The 20,123-nt window shown below is 42.2% G+C and overlaps 1 protein-coding gene across 8 annotated transcripts in view; it reads left to right on the top strand.

The window, feature by feature from the left end:
- Window positions 1-20,123, top strand: part of LOC117561030 (membrane-associated phosphatidylinositol transfer protein 2-like) — a 54,259-nt gene that overhangs the window by 7,619 nt on the left and 26,517 nt on the right. For 7 of the 8 annotated variants that reach the window (XR_004571276.1, XM_034238226.1, XM_034238225.1 and 4 more), the window contains exons 2-5: window positions 10,411-10,652; window positions 16,809-17,023; window positions 19,021-19,142; window positions 19,606-19,839. Coding sequence is in view for 7 of the 8 variants with exons in the window: in XM_034238226.1 (XP_034094117.1) it covers window positions 10,575-10,652; window positions 16,809-17,023; window positions 19,021-19,142; window positions 19,606-19,839 (649 nt within the window). In the remaining variant the exon portion in view is untranslated. Of the gene's footprint in view, window positions 1-10,410; window positions 10,653-16,808; window positions 17,024-19,020; window positions 19,143-19,605; window positions 19,840-20,123 lie in introns of those variants that run through there. The other variant, XM_034238224.1, reaches the window with a different exon arrangement.

Below are 20,123 nucleotides of genomic sequence, written 5' to 3'. Positions count from 1 at the left end.
GAACCATGAGAAGAAATTGCACTCATTGGGCATTTTGAAGCAGGTAGTTGTAGGCCTGCCTGTCTTAACGTTTAAACATGAGTACAGTACAAGCATTAAACGCTAAATATTTTGTTTTCACATTCTGCATTTTATTAACAGCTGTTTCTGCTACATGACATATCAGTATCAGTTTGTTTAGCCAGAACACAGACTGCAGAGACGATGATCCGAGTTGGGGAAGCACAGAGACTGAAAGAAGTGAAAGTGGAGACAGGAGAAAGAAATATCAGCCCTGCAGCATCTGGTCTCTACTTTCCTCGTCACTCTGACTTCATCTTGACAGCCAATAAGGAAAGAGTCCTGTGTCTCCATGGTTACCCCCGTTCAAGCCATGATGGAGAGGATGAAGGGGCAGGAAAGGAAAACATTTTGGCCTATTTATGGAGTTTAATCCATTTCATTTCTCTTCTTGACAGTCAAAAACAAAATGCACTGCCAGTTCTTTGAGTGCTAATGACATTTAGATTGATTTGTAATGCTTAATAAACACTGATAGATACACTCCATAGGGAGGGCAAAAGGTTGACTTTTAACTGTTTGATTTTATATGATTCAACTATTTTCATCCAATGGCCAAAAAACTGCCACTATTTTATAAAATGTAGGATTCCACAAGCTTTTAATTACAGACATTTATTTGACACCTAACAAGTCTGCATTTTTCTCTTTGTTTAAGGCGTTTGCTTTCAGAGCTTATACATGCATTTTATCCATAGGTTCAGCCTTCATGCTAATAACACAGGTTTGATTAGACTTTTTTTTTAACATAACACGTGTCTTGCGTTCCTTCACAAAACTCCTTTTTGAGTTATTACAAGCTGGCTGATGGTCAGTCAGATGAATTCAGTTTGAATATCTGACGCATGTGAGGGTGGTTGCATTCTGCCATAGATGGTCTGATAATGTAGGTGTCGTCCCACTGAAATAACAAGTCAAGTTTCTGTTGTATTTCATAATAGCCCAAGCCACTTACAATATTGTGAGAGATCGCTTCTAGCAATGTTAATGTGAGCCCATCAGTTGTTGTTCCTCTATGTCAGTGGTGAGCAAGTATCAGCAACAGGCGCCACATTAAGCATCTTGTTGCTACCAAATGGAGATGCTGATAGAGATGTTTGAGATTGATCATTTGAACCTACAAAAGCATTGCTTGTCCTTTGGTCTGTAGATGAATGGGATGGAAACATATCAAGTTTAACGATGCTTTACTTTTCTGTATCCGTCAGAGTTACATAAGACTTCTCTTTGTACAGTTGATTTAGGCCGTTTGAGGAGAGCGACAGCAGGAGGAGATCCTCATGTAACCTTGGCACGTAACTGATTCATCAAAGTATAATTAATTTGCATATAAGGTCATTTAATTTTGTATTTCAGAGTACAGCGTGGCGTTGATTAAAGATAGAGCTATGTGACAGGCCTGTTTTGGAAAACGCTAGGCTGATGAGCATCACTGAGGCATAAGAAAACAATGGCTCCACTTATTAGCAGCTTAAAGTTCCCAGCAGTCACTGGGCACCAGATTAATTTATGGAGTATTTTAATTAGATGCTGTGAGGGTGTCTAATCCAAATTTATTTTCCACTGGTGCTTCACACGTCGTCAGGTTCACTGATCTGCCTTTAGAGAGAGTTCATGTTTCCAATTATGAGATTTAGTGCAGCTGTTTTCATGGAACTCAATTTACAACCACATAATTGAGGTTATTTAGAAAAAACTAAAAGAGCAAATCATTGCTGCAGCTATTATTCAGGTGGTACTTCATTTTTCAATAACCTAGTTCTCTATCTGTATCTTTCAAGCAGCAAATGATTAGTTGTAAAATGTTACATTTGTTACATAAAGGTGAGGAATGGCTTGCTTAATCCACATGCGGACTAAACCCCCCAGTGTATGATGAGCCGTTTGTATGGTTGTTTTTAAAACTCTTGCTCTGCTATAATAGTGTACGGAATGTTTTGTACATTCTCTTCTGAGTCTGTTCTTGCTGGTTCTTGTTTGTTCTCTCTCTGTGTAAACGATGATCATATCTAGAAGCAGTTCTTCCTCGCAGGGAAACTGTAGGAGGACGAGGAGAATGAACACAAGTATTTTTAGCTTTCCTCTGTACTGCGATGATGAGTAAAGAATAAGGGCAGGTTGTGAATGTGCATCCCACTTCCTTAGCCTGCGGAGGAGCGAGGGCCTGAGGGACAGGAGGAGTGATGGACTCTTTCTAGGGCACATGGTGGGATCTTACTGTATTTACAGGATGAAACGCCACGTTTGATCTGAACTTGTTATCCTCTCTATTAGCATAATCATATCGCTGAGCTGGATAATGGCACTGCTAGAGAATCTGGTTGTTGTTGAATTGTTTTTTGGTGGTGCCCAAGACCCTGGTTAGAAAGGATTTGTTCTGAGGAGATCACATCTTCTCCATTTGTCTTTTCTGTTAGCACAGTTCATTTTGAGTCTTTATTAATTTATTAACTCTCAACGTTGTCCCTACTTTTATCTTTCATTCTTTGAACATGCAAACCATCCTGGGCTCTTTTTCAATATGCTTTATTGAAGTCGACAATTAACAAAACGTGGTCTTTGTCCGATAGCCTCCTCCGCCCAACCTGCACTTGTATAATGAATAGAAATGTTCCACATGCTCTATAATGGAGTTTCAAAGGGTAATAGTTGAAGTATCTTGTATCAAGGGTCAAATATATGATAAATAACTTTCACATGAATTACATTACATGTCACTTGTTAGACGCTTTTCTCCAAAGCGACTTACATACTCAATACTGTGGCCAATCCCCACAGGAGCAATTTGGGGTGAAGTGTCTCAGGGACACAACGACATGCTGACTGCAGTGGGGTTTGAACCTGTGCTCCCCTGATCCGAACACCAACGCACTAACCACTGCGCCACACGCCCATGAATATGGTATAGGTAGAAGTTCCCCAAGTTACCATTCATCACCTTAATACAGAGATTCCTTAATGTTTTCAGGAAGACACACAAAAGAGAAATTCAGTTTCTCACCTGGATCAAAACTTGTCGAAATACACAAGGAATTGCCGTAACATTTACAAACTATTGATAATGTTTACCAATTAGCGTCATTATTATTGTTTGACGTCCTCCGTTTCCTATCAATATGATCATTATTATTATTACAAAAATGTCAATTAAATATAACAACTGTTACAAGCGGCACCACACACCGGATCTGAACCGTGAAGTGCAGCGTAGCGAAGAAAGACTTTGATTGAACTTGATTAGGTAAATGTATTCAGAGCAATGTTCTGATCCTGGGTCACTGGGTTACATTTGAGAAAGACTGGCGGTGAGGTTTTCAGTACGGTCTAAGCCGGCAGGTTTTGTATTCTGTATTCTGTGTCACACACTTTATATAAATATCTATACACTGAAAAAAGATACTTCATATGTTGCCCTTCATAGATTGAAAAGAGCAGTCTGATCTTTTTACATTATGCTTTTTAAAAAAAAGCATAATTGCCTCTTTGGGTAGGTGGTGAACTCCCTCGCTCTTTGTTTGTTTGTTTGTAGCCTTTATTTAACCAGGTGAAAGCCCCTTGAGATCAAAAGATCTCTTTTTCAAGGGTGACCTGCAGGACATTAGTTACACATGTAACATAAAAACAACAGAACAACAATAAGGATGACAAACAACATAATGTACAGGGTACAGTTTACAAACTGTATTTACAGAGACAGGTACCATGAGTATCAAACAGCATGTCACCCAGCTGAGTTTTAAAATGATGCAGGGGAACCAAAGTGCTCAGTTTTAAACATGTTTGCAGACTGTTCCAAGTTAGTGGCGCTGCACAACTAAAAGCTTTCTTCCCTAAGACAGTCCTAGCACTTGGCATCTCAGGCAATATGTACTTTCAATTCGTCGAGAGATCAGAGAGCAGATATAAAAAGGTAGTTTACCCAACATGGCTTTGTAAATGAACATGTACCAATGACTGAGCCTCCGTACAGTTAGTGAAGGCAGACCTGCCTTGGCATACAGGGTACAGTGATGAGTAAGTGCTTTATAGTTAGTAACAAATCTCAGGGCACTGTGATAGGCGGCATCTAACTTTTCCAGGCAATGGGCAGGTGCATTCATATAGACCAGATCACCATAGTCCAGCACAGGTAAAAGGTCACAGAGCCTGTTCCTGGCTTCAAAAGAGAAACAGGACTTGTTTCTGTAGAAGAAACCTAGCCTAACCCTCAGCTTTTTAAGCAGGTTATTGACATGAAGTTTAAAAGTAAGACAATCATCAAGCCAGATACCTAGTAGGGATGCCAGCGATTATTCGGTTATTCGATTAATCGTTACAGTCTCCATAATCGAATATTATTTTTTTAAATCGATTTTATTTATATATATTTTTTTTATTATTTATGTTTTTTTTTTTTTTTCTGGCTTAGTTTCAACCAAAATATAGACTAATGCTAATAATAGTAATAGTGTTAACAATCGTAAATGGCCATTGGTCAAACCAACAGTTTGTTTTACTGTAAACTTGGAGGAAGCCTGCGTGCAGAGCAGACTGCTGCTGCAGCACGCTACACACCGCCCCCGCCCCCACCCCCCCTCTCCCTCACACGTGCGACTAAAGATGAACAAAGCGGCAGGTAAAAAGAGTTCCTCCTCGTGGAACAATAGGCTAATTATTGAATGTATTTCAATGCTGCTATTATTAATACAGGCTACATGATGGTGGTTTATTTTTTGTTATTGTCTAAAGTGCCTGCCATTGCCTTTATTTGGGGTCGGTCGGTCGATTAATCGATTATTATTCGCCAGGGCTGCCGAATAATCGATTTTGATCATGGTCGGTTTCTGGCAACCCTAATACCTAGGTATTTATAACTGGCAGATCAGCGCTCAGTCCAGCATTAACAGCATTGTCTTAAGACTTTTGACATTTTAACTGGATTGGTGGATAAGCCCATCAACTCAATCGAGGGCTTCTTGCAGAGGCTGTGTTTGTGGCGGTTGTCATAGCTGAAGTTGTCTCTGTAATGTCAAGGCGACGCTGAGTGAAAGTGATCTATGGTATTTGAAGCAGCCCAGGGGCTAACATTTTCCACTTGAATTTAAATGGGGACTTGCCTTGGGTCAGTCATGAGGGACCTCCTGCCCCCCCCCCCCCCCGCTCCTCTGGGATTCACCAACACCTCGTTTGCTCTGCCTCTAAGCGTTGCTCTGTAACACGGGGCTACATTTAAAGGAGCACACCATTGTGGCCTTTGGGTTAAAAAGCCTATGGGGTAACTTCTCCTATCCAGTGTTCTACTTTGTGTCGAGAGCCATGCTCAACTGTTGCTCTCTGTCCCATGATCAACCTGTCTGCTAAATAGTGCACCGACAGATACAGTTGCAAGACAAAGTGAACCCTTTGGAATGACCTGGATTTCTGCATAAGTTGGTCATAAAATGTGTTCTGATCTTCATCTAAGTCACAACAATAGACAAACACAGTCTGCTTAAACTAATACCACACAAACAATTATATGTTTTCATTGAACACACCATGTAAACATTCACAGTGCAGGGTGGACCCCTAGGCTAAAGACTTCTTCAAGAGCTAATTGGAGTGAGGAGTCAGCCAACCTGGAGTCCAATCAATGAGACGAGATTGGAGGTGTTGGTTAAAGCTGCCCTGCCCTATAAAAAATACACACCAGCTTTGAATTTGGTATTCTTAAGAAGCATTGCCAGATGTGAACCATGCCTCGCACAAAAGAGCTCTCAGAAGACCTACGATTAAGAATTGTTGACTTGCATAAAGCTGGAAAGGGTTACAAAAGTATCTCTAAAAGCCTTGATGTTCATCAGTCCACGGTAAGACAAATTGTCTATAAATGGAGAAAGGTCAGCACTGTTGCTACTCTCCCTAGGAGTGGCCGTCCTGTAAAGATGACTGCAAGAGCACAGCGCAGAATGCTCAATGAGGTGAAGAAGAATCCTAGAGTGTCAGCTAGAGACTTAAAGAAATCTCTGGCACATGCTAACATCTCTGTTGACGAATCTACGATACGTAAAACACTGAACAAGAATGGAGTTCATGGGAGGACACCACGGAGGAAGCCACTGCTGTCCAGAAAAAACATTGCTGCACGTTTGAAGTTTGCTAAAGAGCACCTGGATGTTCCACAGCACTACTGGCAACATATTCTGTGGACAGATGAAACCAACGTTGAGTTGTTTGGAAGGAACACACAACGCTATGTGTGGAGAATCCAAAGGGTTCACATTTTCTTGCAACTGTAGATAGACTACACTATACATTATAACATATACAGAATAAATATACTCTCTCATATACCGAACTATGAATTATATAAACCGAGTGTACCATATACATAAAACATTTGTCATATTTAATGTGTTTATGTTTAGACGTTAGCATGAGCCCCTGGTTTATGATGCATAATCCATCCTTTAATTTAGAGTAAGCACGTTTCATCCCTGCGAGAGGTGAGCGGATGTGCACATATTTGAGTGCTTGTTTGTGCCGGCTCCAGAAGTCACACAGATGTAACTGTGCTTACAGGCTTCGTACTTAAAGCTGTTTAATACGAGGGAAGGATGTGGTTTCCTGGAGCATTATGTACCTCTGATGGTTGGTCACACCTTCTGAAAAGGTCGCGGATGAGGTATTTGCAACATTATTCAGCTCAGGGTGCAGAGTCCTTCCTCAGGTTTAACAGGCTGAAAAACCAGTGGTGGGTATAGGTACAAACAGTCTTACTAAAAGTGTTTTGTAGCTTTGTTGTCTTCAGTTTTGTGAAGCGGGAACATTGGAGGCTGTTGCTTTGTGCTGAGTGCTGTGGAGGGTGCTACTGCACTGCCAATAGGGGGGCAGAGACTATATTTTTAGAAGGGAATGAGCATATTCTCCGAACAAACCACGTCAAGCACTCTGCTTGCGTATGCTAGGATTATTGTGACCAGGCTATTTTTAAGCAGTGTGTGTGTGAGTGCCTTTTTTCTGGGTCAAGTACGGTGCCAGTACTCTCTCTCTCTCGGGGCTGCTGGTGGATCCTGCATTACAGGTCCTCTGCTGTGCTCAGCATGTGCATCAGTCACAAAGGAAAGAGTCAGAGAGACAGAGGGCGTAATAGCCGCTTTAGGATAGGCCGGTGTCTGCAACCAGCAATTAATCAACTGAAAAATAATCTCAACCACTCAAATTATTCATTCAGAAAGGCCTCATTAAACTGAAGTGTATCGTTAAAGGAGAAAATAATACCTTCTGAATCGAAAGCCACGTTGCATACAGATGTTTGTGCTATATTAGTATCCGGCACACACTGATAAATACACACAGAACACAGACACGTGTGGGAGCGTGTTTGGGTGTGTCTGTCTTTATTTGTTACTTCCAGAATAGAGAGATACACTACAACTATAAACTCAGTTGAAACAAAACTTGTGTATTTATATACTTAGTTTGTGTATATATTGAATATGTGCGCGCTTGTTTGTATGTTTGGCCTGCAGAAATATTAGTTTATCTTTCTCTTCATTTCTAGATGAATTGATTAATCGTGTGGTCGATAACATGTCAGACAATACTGAGGGAGTTTCTCAATGACCAAGGTGATGTCTTACATGTTTTGTTCTGTAGTTTCAAAACCCAAATATAAACGGTTTAATGAAAATGAAACGGGTGAAAGCAGCACATTTTCATCAGATGCTGAAAACCATATTTTTTGTCATTTTGAATAAAAAAACGAATAAGTTATCGAAATAGTTTTTGTGTGTGTTTGCGTGTGTCGTCCATGCATGTGTGAAACAACAAATTGAAACATAATTTTTCTTATAACTAAATCAATATTTGGAATAAATCCAAAATAATAATATTGCTGTGACACTTACGGTACGTCCACACGGCAGCGTGCGTTGAAGCTTGCCGGTGGGCGTGTCTGGAGCGTGACCAACAACCAATCACATGAATCTCCCGCCCCGGACACACGAGCACGCAGTTTGATTGGCTAGAGCTTGTTCTGGCATATGATTTGATTGGCTGGCGCTTCCGTCGAAGCTTGAAAAGTTGAACTTTTCGCAACAGAGGCAAAGCGACGCGACGGAACCACAAGCTTCAACGCACGTTGCTGTGTGGACGTGCCGTTAGTCGATCGACTTTGATCCATGGATTGACCAGTCATTATGAGACATTTCTCTGACTTTAGAATTAATACAAAAGAAAATCCGTTTACAACAAAGATGAGAGTTAGTTTCAGCTCCAACACATTTTCAAACATTCATGATGCTTGGCAATTGGACACCTCATTCCCAGCCACCAGCATTACCACACATGTTTTGACTGCGGGGTTTCCCCCTGTTCTGCTGCCTGTCCCTCTCTCTGTTGGCCTTTCTGTACATACCTGGTGTCACTTCCTTGAATGTCTGTTACCAGTTGACGGCAGCTGGCTGGACTTTCATTCTCACAGTAATCATTCTCCATCAGATAACCGGACATTAAAATAATCAGTTTTACTGTGTCCAAATCTGTACAGCTGTCACATCCAGGATTGCTGGCCAAGAGGAACATTCTCAGAAGTTTGTTGCAGCATCAGTTGCAACCCACATTCAAACTGTCGCCACGCTGTTGAACCATGCTTCAAGTAGATTATAAAGCTGTTTGTCACCGACACTTTCAACCAGAATGAGCAAAGTGACCTTCCCCTCTAAAGCCTGGCACTGACTTCTCGAGGCTTTACTCTGGGCCTCTCGAGGATAACCTAGTTATATCCCAGTCCATCCCAAGAGTATAGTTATATTCAGCAGAACGCTTCTTTTGTGCTCTGATTTTGTCAAAGTGTTCTTCTGTGTAGAGCAAAGATATTATATACATTATAAAAATGCAAAGAAGACAATGTTACTCATTTAACCAGAACACCTCCCATGCTGTTAGCAAGCCCCTGCTCCAGGTTGAGAAGTTCTTCAGGCGACAGCGGGGTGTTGTAGAGGCGAGCATTGAATAGCTGGTGGACCAGAGCCCTTTGCCGACACCAGGAACCTCCCCAAAGCTGGCCTTTGTCTGCTGGATGAATGACACAGAAGGAATATAAGTGTGTTTAGACAGAATGGCTCAGTTCCAAACCAGAGGAAAATCCACTTGCTGCCATAGGTCAGAAAAAAGTGAACATCGGGGTTATGCAATAATGTCTAGTCACATTTGAATGGCCAAATGCAGGCACAGAATAATACAGTCTCATTAGCATGGTGACTAAGATCTTGTCCACCAGGGCAGCGCAAAATACAACTTTTTGAATCGTCCCTGTGATGACAATGTAATCGTATCTGATCACAGACAGAACAATCCCTTCCTCAGCTAGACTTACCGTCTTTGTTGACATATTAACAGGTGTGGGGGGAAAAAATCACAACCTGTTGTCACTTCTTGGACGGGAAATGTTTGTATCTCCTCTTACAAAAAGTCATCACTCAATTTGACAGATATGCAGTCTCCCTTTCCTTGTTGACTCCTCTTTAGTTAACGTGTCACCTTAGCTGACATTGCCTTGTTTTGTACTCGCATGGCTCTGAATCAGTTATTCTCTTAGCAGTCCCAAGCAAACTTCTGGAACTCACGCCACCCACACACTGGTTATGTATAGCCCACACCTACCCCTATCTGCCCACTGGTTTGAAAACAACGCTTTGTATAATTCTAAGGCTGCTATTTCTGAAACCTCATGCACAGGGAGCTCTTTCAATGTTATGTAATGCTCCCAACTCAACTGTAATCCCTCTTATGCTGAGTGAGCCCCCCATGTGATGGTGCTGAAGGGTTGGGAGAAACGGGGTGGCTGTTCTACGGCTACTACTGGCTCTACGGGTGCTCTCCGTAGACTCTGGCCACCTGCCCCCTGCCCCCCCCACACACACACACACTGAGCTGTGGCCTGTTTATAAGAACAGAAGTTTATCCTGGAAAATCTCTTACTTGGATCTGAGACGCTGGATGGAAGCACATTGCTGATGCTCGCCCTTTGTGCCTGCGCTCGGACTAGACATACAGTAACTACACTGAGCATCAAACTGTATGTCCTGAACGAGTCTCCGGATCTCCTCTCTTCTTCATCCGAGTGTGAGACACAAGGATTTATCTTTGTCCTCGGTTATGTGTAGAGGAATTTCTCAGCTTCTGGAATTTCGTCTGCGTGTTGTTATCTATTGCTTGTGAGGAATGTTTTATGTTGCTGGTTTAGAGTGAGGTTGATGAAGACTTGTTTCAAGAACTGTTAACTTTTTTACTGGTTTAACACTGCTACCTGGATGCTTGAAGGTATTTCATTCAATTCTCATTCACAGCTTACTTACCTCGTGCTTTTATTTGTGTCTTCCTTCACAGGAACCGTCAATGTGGTCTTCAGCTGGTGATTTGACAAGTCACCTATAGGATCCCCTCCGAGTCTCTCCTGTCTCCTCTCCCCCTCCCTTCCCTCTGCCCCTCCCTCCCCCTTCCCTTGTCAACCTTCTCCCCGATCCCTCTATCCCCCTCCTCCAAAATTCACCATGCTTATCAAGGAGTACCGCATCCCCATGCCCATGAGTGTGGAGGAGTACCGCATCGCTCAGCTCTACATGATCCAGGTGAGGTCACAACCCTAAATATATCACTTTTTTACCCACACACCTGGCAAGTAAACCAGTTCACAAAAACAAAGCAGTCGGAGGGGAGAGAAATTAACGGGGAGTGAGATAGCAGCATGCACAATTATGAAATGAGTGGTCACACGGTCTTGCGTCAGTGTAATGGAACAAAGAGGGCTTGTGTGCTGATAGATTAACCAATTTAAACTCTCTGACCCTGGCTGTTTCCATATACGTTTCTCCAGGAGACGGGGTCGATGCACTTTGCTTTCACTGCCATCTCGTTGCACACACATCCGTCAGTGATGGAGATGGATATACTGCCTTGTCTATGACAGTCAGTTTCATTTGTCTTACCAGAGCCCTTAGCTGGAAACTGGGAGTCTGTGTAAGCGCTTTAAGGTTTACAGCTCCAAGCAGGAACGGGTGATTTATACAGCTTTAGTTATCCTGTGTGGCGACATATTTTCTCTTCATATGACATGTTTAAGTGGAGGAGGATTTATTTAATCCAGTGGTACAGCCAGGTGCACTGTGAGCACAACAGTACACAGCAGAGGCATGGAGAGCAGTCACGGGGTCACACATACCTGTGACAAACCAGATTAGTTATGTCACAAATCCTAAAACCGCTAATGATGGTTTGAAACCCAAATGTTTTCAAGTATCGACACAAGGCAAAGAAACCTGAATCCTCCAGCACAGAGCGGAGTTCTCAGAGTGAGAGAGCGCATTAGCATAGGGACAGTTTTGACAGTAACCATAATAGATTGTGCCGTTTTGGATGCAAACCGGACCCTCGAGCTTATATCAAATTCTTCTAGATATTATTGTAGCATTACTTTTCACAACCACTAACGCTCTGTCAGCCAGTGCAAGTTACAGGTCATTATAAAAAAAGAGAATAGACCTGATGTCGAAACTCATTGCTCGGGAGCTCCGGGACCAGTTGCAAATTGCTCAACGTAGCGTGAGCAGCACTAGGTGTGGCGAAGCCAGATCCAGAATCTGTTGGAGAAAGAGTAAACGTTCTTGTATCCTCCTTACTGTGTTTTCTTTCTCATTTTTCATGTTGAAAAAACATGTTATACATTATTGAAGAATATTTTTAATATACTAAAACATGTCTGGAGGGGCACTTTACATATGTACCGCTTTGAGGCATATGCTTATCTTGGCACTAAGCATTCAGCCGTTGTGCTGGGATTTGAGTTGCATGGTTATGTAATCTGTATCACAAGGGGTGTAATGTTGTTTGAAGAGCAGGTTGAAGGTAAAGGCCTCTTTAATCCGGCGTTTTACATGGTTCAGTGTGTGTGTCTTGCTTCTTCAGTGATCTTGTGTCAAAGGAGGCGTGCTTTCATGAGGAAATAAAATCCTAAATCTGGAAATGTATGGTGGGTTAGGGCAGGGGTTCCCAACCCCCGGGCCGCGGAGGTGTTACTGCCGGGCCGCGAAATAGCTGTGAGTTTATCGTAATATTTGCAGAATTATAAATATATAAAAATATTTTATCATAATATTTTTTTCAAAAGTGTTTAATGTTCGCACCTATACCAGTCATATTATTTCATCCAGTAGCCTAGTTAATCTTTCACCAGATAACCGTTGAAAATGGCTTTTATGATGTTCCGAGGGATTCGGCGGATCAGCTGGTCTCAGCCTCTCGTGCGCACGAGAAAGTTACCGGTGCGCCAAGTAGGAAGAGGAGCGCACAGGAGACAACCGTTTAATTGCAGACTGTTATGTTTATGTGGGGAAATGGCAGTGCATACATTATTTGAGATATATTTCAAACTCGGACTTCATTTTAAGGACATGTCGGCCAGGGGTGTAGAGCTATATGTTTATTTTATTAGCTTTTCTTTTGAATGACTGTCGTAGCAGCTTTCTAAACAGCTGTGGTCTAGAGAGAATAATCAGTAAGGTAACAAACGTACAGCAACACAATATTCGTAATAAAAGCACTAAGGATCTTTATACTTGCAAGTATGACGTCTCCTCCAAAAGAGCACGTACCTTTCTGAGTGAAACAGTCTCTCTTTATAGGAGGACATCAAAGCAGATTTACATTACAACAACATTCTGGGAAGCCAGCTGACACCCCCTCTGACACAGTATGCAAAACCTTCACTCAATACAAGACAATGGGATAAACAGATACCCCTCAGACACGGTATGCAAAAACCTTACCCCCTCTGTTGACCACACATACATTTAAGAAAATCTCCCATGCTGTGACCTAATCAGACAAAACAGTTTACAGTCTGCAATGTTAATACACTTGATCACACAATTTCCATAACATTCCCCCCTTTGATTAATTTGAATCACTAATTGTGGTATCAACTTTAGGACTAATTAACATTGGCATGTATATTTGTCAGTTTGAAAAGTTCTTCCACATCAGGTAAGTCTGTGTGGTCACACATCTCCTCCTTTCCCAAACACTCTACATCCTCAAACATGTTTCCCGTTTTGGTTTAAAAACTGAATAACGTCGGTTTCCGAAAAACCAAAAAGCGACACCGGTTCTTTTTTAAACGTTGTTAATATGTTTTGGATGCATATTGTTCTAGTATTTGTTCAGGCTGTTACATACAATTAGCCTCTGTTGCTACCTGCTGGTGAGTAAATATTAAAATCAGTTAAAATTGACAACCGGTCCGCGATGTTTTTTTTAATGTATCTGCCGGTCCTTGGCACAATAAAGGTTGGGAACCCCTGGGTTAGGGAACGTCTCTTTACAGGCCATACAAAGCAGCATATGCACTATGTTGTATCCAAGTTAAACCTTTAGGCCTTGCATAAGGAAGCCCCAGCATGCCTTCAAGCTGTTAAAGAGATGCCCCTCCTACAACTGTTTATCTTACACCCAAATTAATTATTGTTTATGTTGACAAAGAAGTCTAAAATAAATATCCACCCACTACTATTGTAACAATACTACAGCGCACGCTGCAGACAGCCTCTCCTTTCTCTCTCTATGAAAACCGGTTATATGTCAGTGTCTGAATATTAACCTACAGCCGTAGTAACAGTTTATCCTTATGAAGACATTTCTCTGTCCTGTTTGCACAAATGAAAATAATATTATATAATTAGAACATATTGTTCTCAAGGAATTTCAGACTTTTCAGTTAACAGGTTTTCCTGATGTTCTGTATAGGGTAGAGAACATGACTCAGCAATCATTCCCTGGAGCAAGCAGGCGTTTCAAGACGGCACAATCTGCACCAGACTTCCACACACTAAGAACTTATTTGGCACATAAACTCAGGGTATTGAGGAGAGCTACTGATCACGTGAAACTGTAACTTTAACATTTTTAGTTTTGCATGCCTTGTGCAAAGTCACTGCAGATGCCCAGGTGTCTTTAGTCTATAAAAATAATTTGCTCATTTGTGCATTCTCAAACTTGTAATCAAATGATAGGGAGATAAATTGTTTCATTAGTGACCCATGGTTACCTTTCCCCCGGACCTCACCCTCTCCACACAGCCCTGTTGCTGCAAGGCTTCCGTCACCATGGCAACCGTGACATCATCAGCGTGCCGGTGGTCAGGTTTTGTTCGAGAGAGGGAGTGAATGAAAAGAGGAAATGGAGGATTAAAAAGAGAGGTTGTGAAGGAGGGAGGGGGTGGAAGTAAGAGAGAGAGAGAGAGAGCTGTATTTTGAGCAGAGAGAATTTTGCTGGCATCTGTGGGTACCCTTCGCTTCACTGCTGTATGTTACCAGGGCAACTGCACCATGAAGGCCCGCCTGCCTGTGATCCATCCCCTGTGTAGAGATGTCACAGATGAAGTCCAGGCCTCAGGACAGCCTGGACATATCTGCACCTCGGCCTCAGAGCCCCTTCTCTCCTCTCACTGACTCTCCTCTGCCCTTACAGCGCCGCCTTCTTATCTGAGAGCTAATTGCAAATTCATTATCACCACATAGGGATTTGCGGAAAATGCATGAAGCAAACGCGGAATGTGTGAGAAATGAAATGAGAAGATCTCACTGTGTCTCAATCATCCTCCCTCCATCATGCTCTGACTAAGCAACTGTATCTGTGGAGTGAAGTGCAAAGAAGCATCTCAAACAGGAAACACTCCTCACTTACTTGACGCAAGAAGGGAACAAAATAACCAGGATGTGATTCCATCCTGTTAACGCTGTGGGATCTAAACACATACAGTATGCTTTAATGGTGATGGCTTTTATTTGGTCTGTTTAAAGAAAGGTGGGCGAGATGTGGCAAAGATTTAAGGGCATGACTTCACATCACAACGCAGCGGCACTTTGTCTTTGTGAACTGAGCCAAAAATGATTTTACAGTAGAGTGGTGTAGATGAGAGACAGTCGACACTACCAGAGACTCTTGAAAACCATTACATCATTCTTTTCCCAACAGGTATAACACACACACTGTTTTCATCAAGAATCTCAAATACATTTCAGTGTTAATTCACTTTAAATCATATTATCTACTCCCGCTCTTCTCTTATTATTTACTACGGGAACGTCCGAGTCCTGCTCAATGTTTTGTCATCGTTCCGCCGCTGAACTGGAGAGAAGCATGCGTCGCTCCAGGAGGGAGAAGAATAGACACTGCGTTTGGCAGGCTGCTGTTACCTGTCAGCCGCAACCTAATTATAGAGACAGACAACAACAAAACACAATGATTTCCATTCTCCCCTTTACCTAGACTGCTGACTTAACATCCGGATATACTTTGAAAACATTTTGAACTGTCTGTATGCAATGAAAATAATTACATTTGGAAAACTCAACAGCAATAAATCTTGCCAAATATAATAATACTGGTACTCACAATATAGCACTGACCTTATTGTGAGTCTAATTGAAAGGCCAACTGTTAGTTATCTGTGCGAGTGGATAGACATGATTTATTGTGTTATTGGTATACTATTTGGTTATCCGAATTCCTTTATTTGTCCCGCAGCGGGGACGTTTACAGTGGTACAGTGACTGGCATAGCAGGTCAAAAGACATCCAATAATAAAGTGAAAGCTAGCTTATGAAATATAGAGAACAAAAACACACATTAGTAGTAATAGAATACAAATAAGTACACATCCATGGCTTAAAATGAGGAACGGCAATTAAAAAAAAAAACTAAATGGCACAAGTAACTTGTACACATGTTTTGTTTTAGATGTGTGTCTACACAGCTTTGTGCATTTTTTTTTAAGCATTTCACTCCATACAGTCAACTCAATTTGACATTTTATACAAATTGTGTTTGGACGTTTGGTTCCTGTCTGGTGTTCTGATGTTGCCGTGGCGCCTGTGCTGTGTCTTCGGAGCAGTGTCTGGGCTGTTGAGAGCAGAGCGGGTGGCTAATGAATGACCTGTCAGAGGTAATGAGGTCCGGAGCGATGGATGCTTCATGGCTTCCTCCTCCCCACTCCACTGACTCACTGCCTCCATCACCTCTCCCCTGTGGACAGACTGGAGGAATCTGTCTCCCTATTTCCCCAGCGCTGCACTGCACTGTGTTCATACTTTCTGTATGTCGAAAGACTGAACAGTTTCAACTGATGACAGAAGTACGAAAGATTAAACCTTAGCAATCTCTGACATTTATGGTCCTCGCTCTTTGCTCCCTGTGATTTCCATACCGTCAGCACTTGGACTATGCCCAGCTGTCCACATTTCCTTTTTTTCTGATTTCATAACCACCACAAATCTTGGTCTTGCCATTGCCATGTCACACATTCCTGTCTTTAAGGCTTTGAGTCACCTAGCTGTAGGTCTACTAAACTGCACGTGCAGGCTCCACCCAGCCTCTCTTCCTGTGTGCACCTGGAATGTAAATATGGGAAAGGTGTGGAGACAAGCTGGTTTTGGGCTTCCTGATTTGCAATTCATAGCTTGTAGATCTTTCAGGAAGTCACATCTTGCGTCATGTTTTTATTTGCAAAAAGACACCATGTCCATTCATTCGTTTGTTTCAGTTCCTTTTTACACTTTGAATATAAGGGTAGAATATCTATTCACAAATTCAAAGAAACAATAATATGTCTAAAATATTTACAAACATCTAAACCGATGTTATTTATTTAGCTGAATTGTATACTTATTATCCCAAATCCCCAATTATCCAAAAATCTGATGTTTTACTTGATTTCATTATGCTTGTTACAGAAAAAGAGCCGAGAAGAGAGCTGTGGTGAGGGCAGCGGGGTGGAGATCCTGGAGAATAAACCATACACAGATGGGCCGGGTGGGACGGGCCAGTACACCCACAAAGTTTACCACATTGGCATGCACATTCCCAGCTGGTTCCGCTCAATATTGCCCAAAGCAGCACTGAGGGTGGAAGAGGAGTCCTGGAACGCCTACCCTTACACCCGCACCAGGTGAGCTTTCAGGAACCTCCACACACCTCTTCAAAGCCGGAGTGAGAGAGCATTAAAACTCTGCCAACGCCAAGAAGAAAATCTCTGTGCATGGGTGTCTGAATGCTGCAGCTGGTAGATTTACACACACATTTTAAGACATACTTTCACACAAAATGACCATATGTACATCAATTACTCATCCCATAATAATAATGCACTTTAATCCTCCCCTTGGGGAAATTACATTTTTCATTCTGTTGTTATTTCTGTAAACCACGCCAAGTCCTGGTGTCCTTTTGTTTTTCTCCCATGCTTCCACCTTGAACGAAGAACGAATAAATGGATAAGTAAATGACGGCCACGTTTAACCACAGCAAAGCTATATCAAAACATCAGTTATCTCTCTATAACTCGTGCAGTATAGTCAGCGTTTCCGCCAGGGGGGCGTCTTGCCGTCATTTGACACCCTTATTCAGCTCGGAACGCCCTGAACTCGAGCCGAGGGCGTCCAAAAACATAAATAATTTGAGAGAAGATCGAGAGTTTTTATCGCTTGAAATGACGAAAAGGAAAAAGGACAAGGACATCCCTCTGTTGGAGGGGCAAAGGAGTCTGGTGGGATTATTTTCGCCGCCAGCAAAGCGCGTTCCTGTGACGGAAAAAAACAAAACACAGCCGCATCTTCCAAGGACCATGATATTTGATTTGATATACTTTATTAATCCCCGTGGGGAAATTGTTTCTCTGCATTTGACCCATCCTAGTGTTAGGAGCAGTGGGCTGCCATTTTGAACAGCGCCCGGGGAGCAGTGTGGGGAACGGTGCCTTGCTCAGGGACACCTCGGTAGCACTTGGTCTTGCCGGGACTTGAACTGGTGACCTTCCAGTCGACTTCGCCACCACCGGGGCGGTGGTGGCGAAGTTCTGATGACAGAATGCCAGGAGGGGTGTCCCTGTCGGCAGGGAGACGCAAAGAGATAGTATAAGGGACGGCGCATTTCAAAATGGTGTGTGTGTGCATACGTAAAGCGATAGTATCGATAAGGGTTGGCTCAATTCAAAATTCAAGTCACGTCACACGTCACGTCCCCCGGGGTGGAAGCCCTCTCAGCCTCTCTGGCGGAAACACTGAGTATAGTTTAGTTTGTATGCTCACTATTTCCGCAATACATGCATTTTCAGAACAAGCTTACTATGTATCACTATTCTGCATAAACAGCTTCTCATACGGACTAGTGTTTTAAAAAGTAAGTTTGAGCAGAAATGCATGTGTTTTGAAAGTAGCGAGCATACAAATGGATTAATGAGTGCAAGTTGTATGAGTGCTTAAATACTAAAATATAGTTTTTGGGTGTTAAAAGTTGCCCCCATTTAGTTCAATTAATCTAGGCTTTTCTTTGTTTTGGATAATTCATTCAATGTGAAGGCATGCAAAAAAGGGGATACAATTAAAGCACGCTTACATTCAGTTTATCACATGTAAAATCCCCTGAGTGGTAAGAGGCTATGTGACACGAGTTCTACTATAGCTGCTGTCGCTCAGTGAAATACAGATAGAGTAAAGACCTCAAGTTGTCTGAAGATTTCTAAAAAAGACCTTCAGATTGCTGTGTGTGTCCAGCCTTTCTTACAGGCTGTTAGAAGTGGATGGCCCCTCACTCTCAGGGTGTCAGTGTTTGTCTGTGAGGGTTCAGACAAACACACCGACAGGAAGGTGCTGAACAGAGATGCGCCCTTGACTATCGTGTCAGGATATTGATAGACTGCAAGTGCCTGTTGACACATATATTCAGTGACAGCTTTGCCTCAGATACAACAGATGGGCATGGCTCACACATTTCCTACCCTCAGCAGTGAGAGGGTGTTGGCACTCGTAAAAAAATAGTCCTGATCTTGAGCCATTGAGTTGAGAAGCAAGTGTCATAATCAAGGCAGCTATCAACCTATAATGTAATCAAGCCTTATTGGGACTTTGTTCTGTTGTTTAATTGATTTTGTTGCCTCTGCTCTTTCAGATACACTTGCCCCTTTGTTGAGAAGTTCTCCATTGACATTGAGACCTACTACAAACCGGACACAGGCAACCAAGCCGATGTCTTCAACATGTCTGCAGTAGAAAGGAGGCAGAGGAGTATTGGTGAGACAGTTTGGCATTGATCCTGAACCTTAACAATGACATAAACTCATATTTAAAAATATGAATTGATGTGTATCATGCTGCTTCAACTATCCACAAATAGCAATCTCAATATGTGTGCAGTATATCTATACTATAGAACCAGCACAGCAAGTAATGACCTTTTCTTGCAATAGTTATCTAAGGTGACAGGTTAGTAATGGTAGATTTAGTTTGATGATGTGTCTTTATATTGGTATTCCCATCAGGAGCAGGTGAAGCCCACTTGTGGCAATGTACTGGTACTACAAATGTTTTTCTGAAGATATTCAAAGGACAGCCAGATTCTATTTAGATTGGAATTTTTTATTCAGAACATTTCTTTAAGTTTTACGACCCTATCTACCAGAATTTGTAGCATAATTGAGGCAATATAACCAAAATACCAGTCTCCATTAATCATTTAGTTTTGTATCTTTGCCAGACCCAATTGACATAGTGACAGATCCCATCCCCCCCCATGAGTACAAAGCAGAGGAGGACACACGGCTCTACAAGTCAGCCAAGACCCAGAGGGGTCCTCTGCTGGACGACTGGATAGAAGAGTACAACAACAACCCAGGGATGAGCCCCATCATGTGTGCCTACAAACTCTGCAAGGTGGAGTTTCGCTACTGGGGCATGCAGTCAAAGATCGAGCGCTTCATCCATGATGTTGGTGAGTATGCAGGAGGGCTGCACCATTGAACATAAAGTGAACATAAAACCCTTAATTTCCGTGCTCCACCTACAGAACATCTGTCATGAAAATAATCTTTCCTGAATGTTGTGGCCGTAGTCCAGAGTAGAATAATTGGGTAAAATGTTCTGGTACATTTTATTTTATATTTGGCTTCTATGAGATGCTCACTGAATAGGGACTACTCTTATTTTTAAATACATTATATGATATTATTATACTCCTTGGGAATGTTTCTGGACACACATAAGTGATACAGAGAG

Source organism: Gymnodraco acuticeps, unplaced genomic scaffold (genome assembly GCF_902827175.1).
Source record: "Gymnodraco acuticeps unplaced genomic scaffold, fGymAcu1.1, whole genome shotgun sequence".
In the NCBI taxonomy this organism is placed as follows: Eukaryota; Metazoa; Chordata; class Actinopteri; order Perciformes; family Bathydraconidae; genus Gymnodraco; species Gymnodraco acuticeps.
Note: the sequence above shows the minus strand (reverse complement) of the source record. Positions and strands in the feature narration are given on the sequence as shown.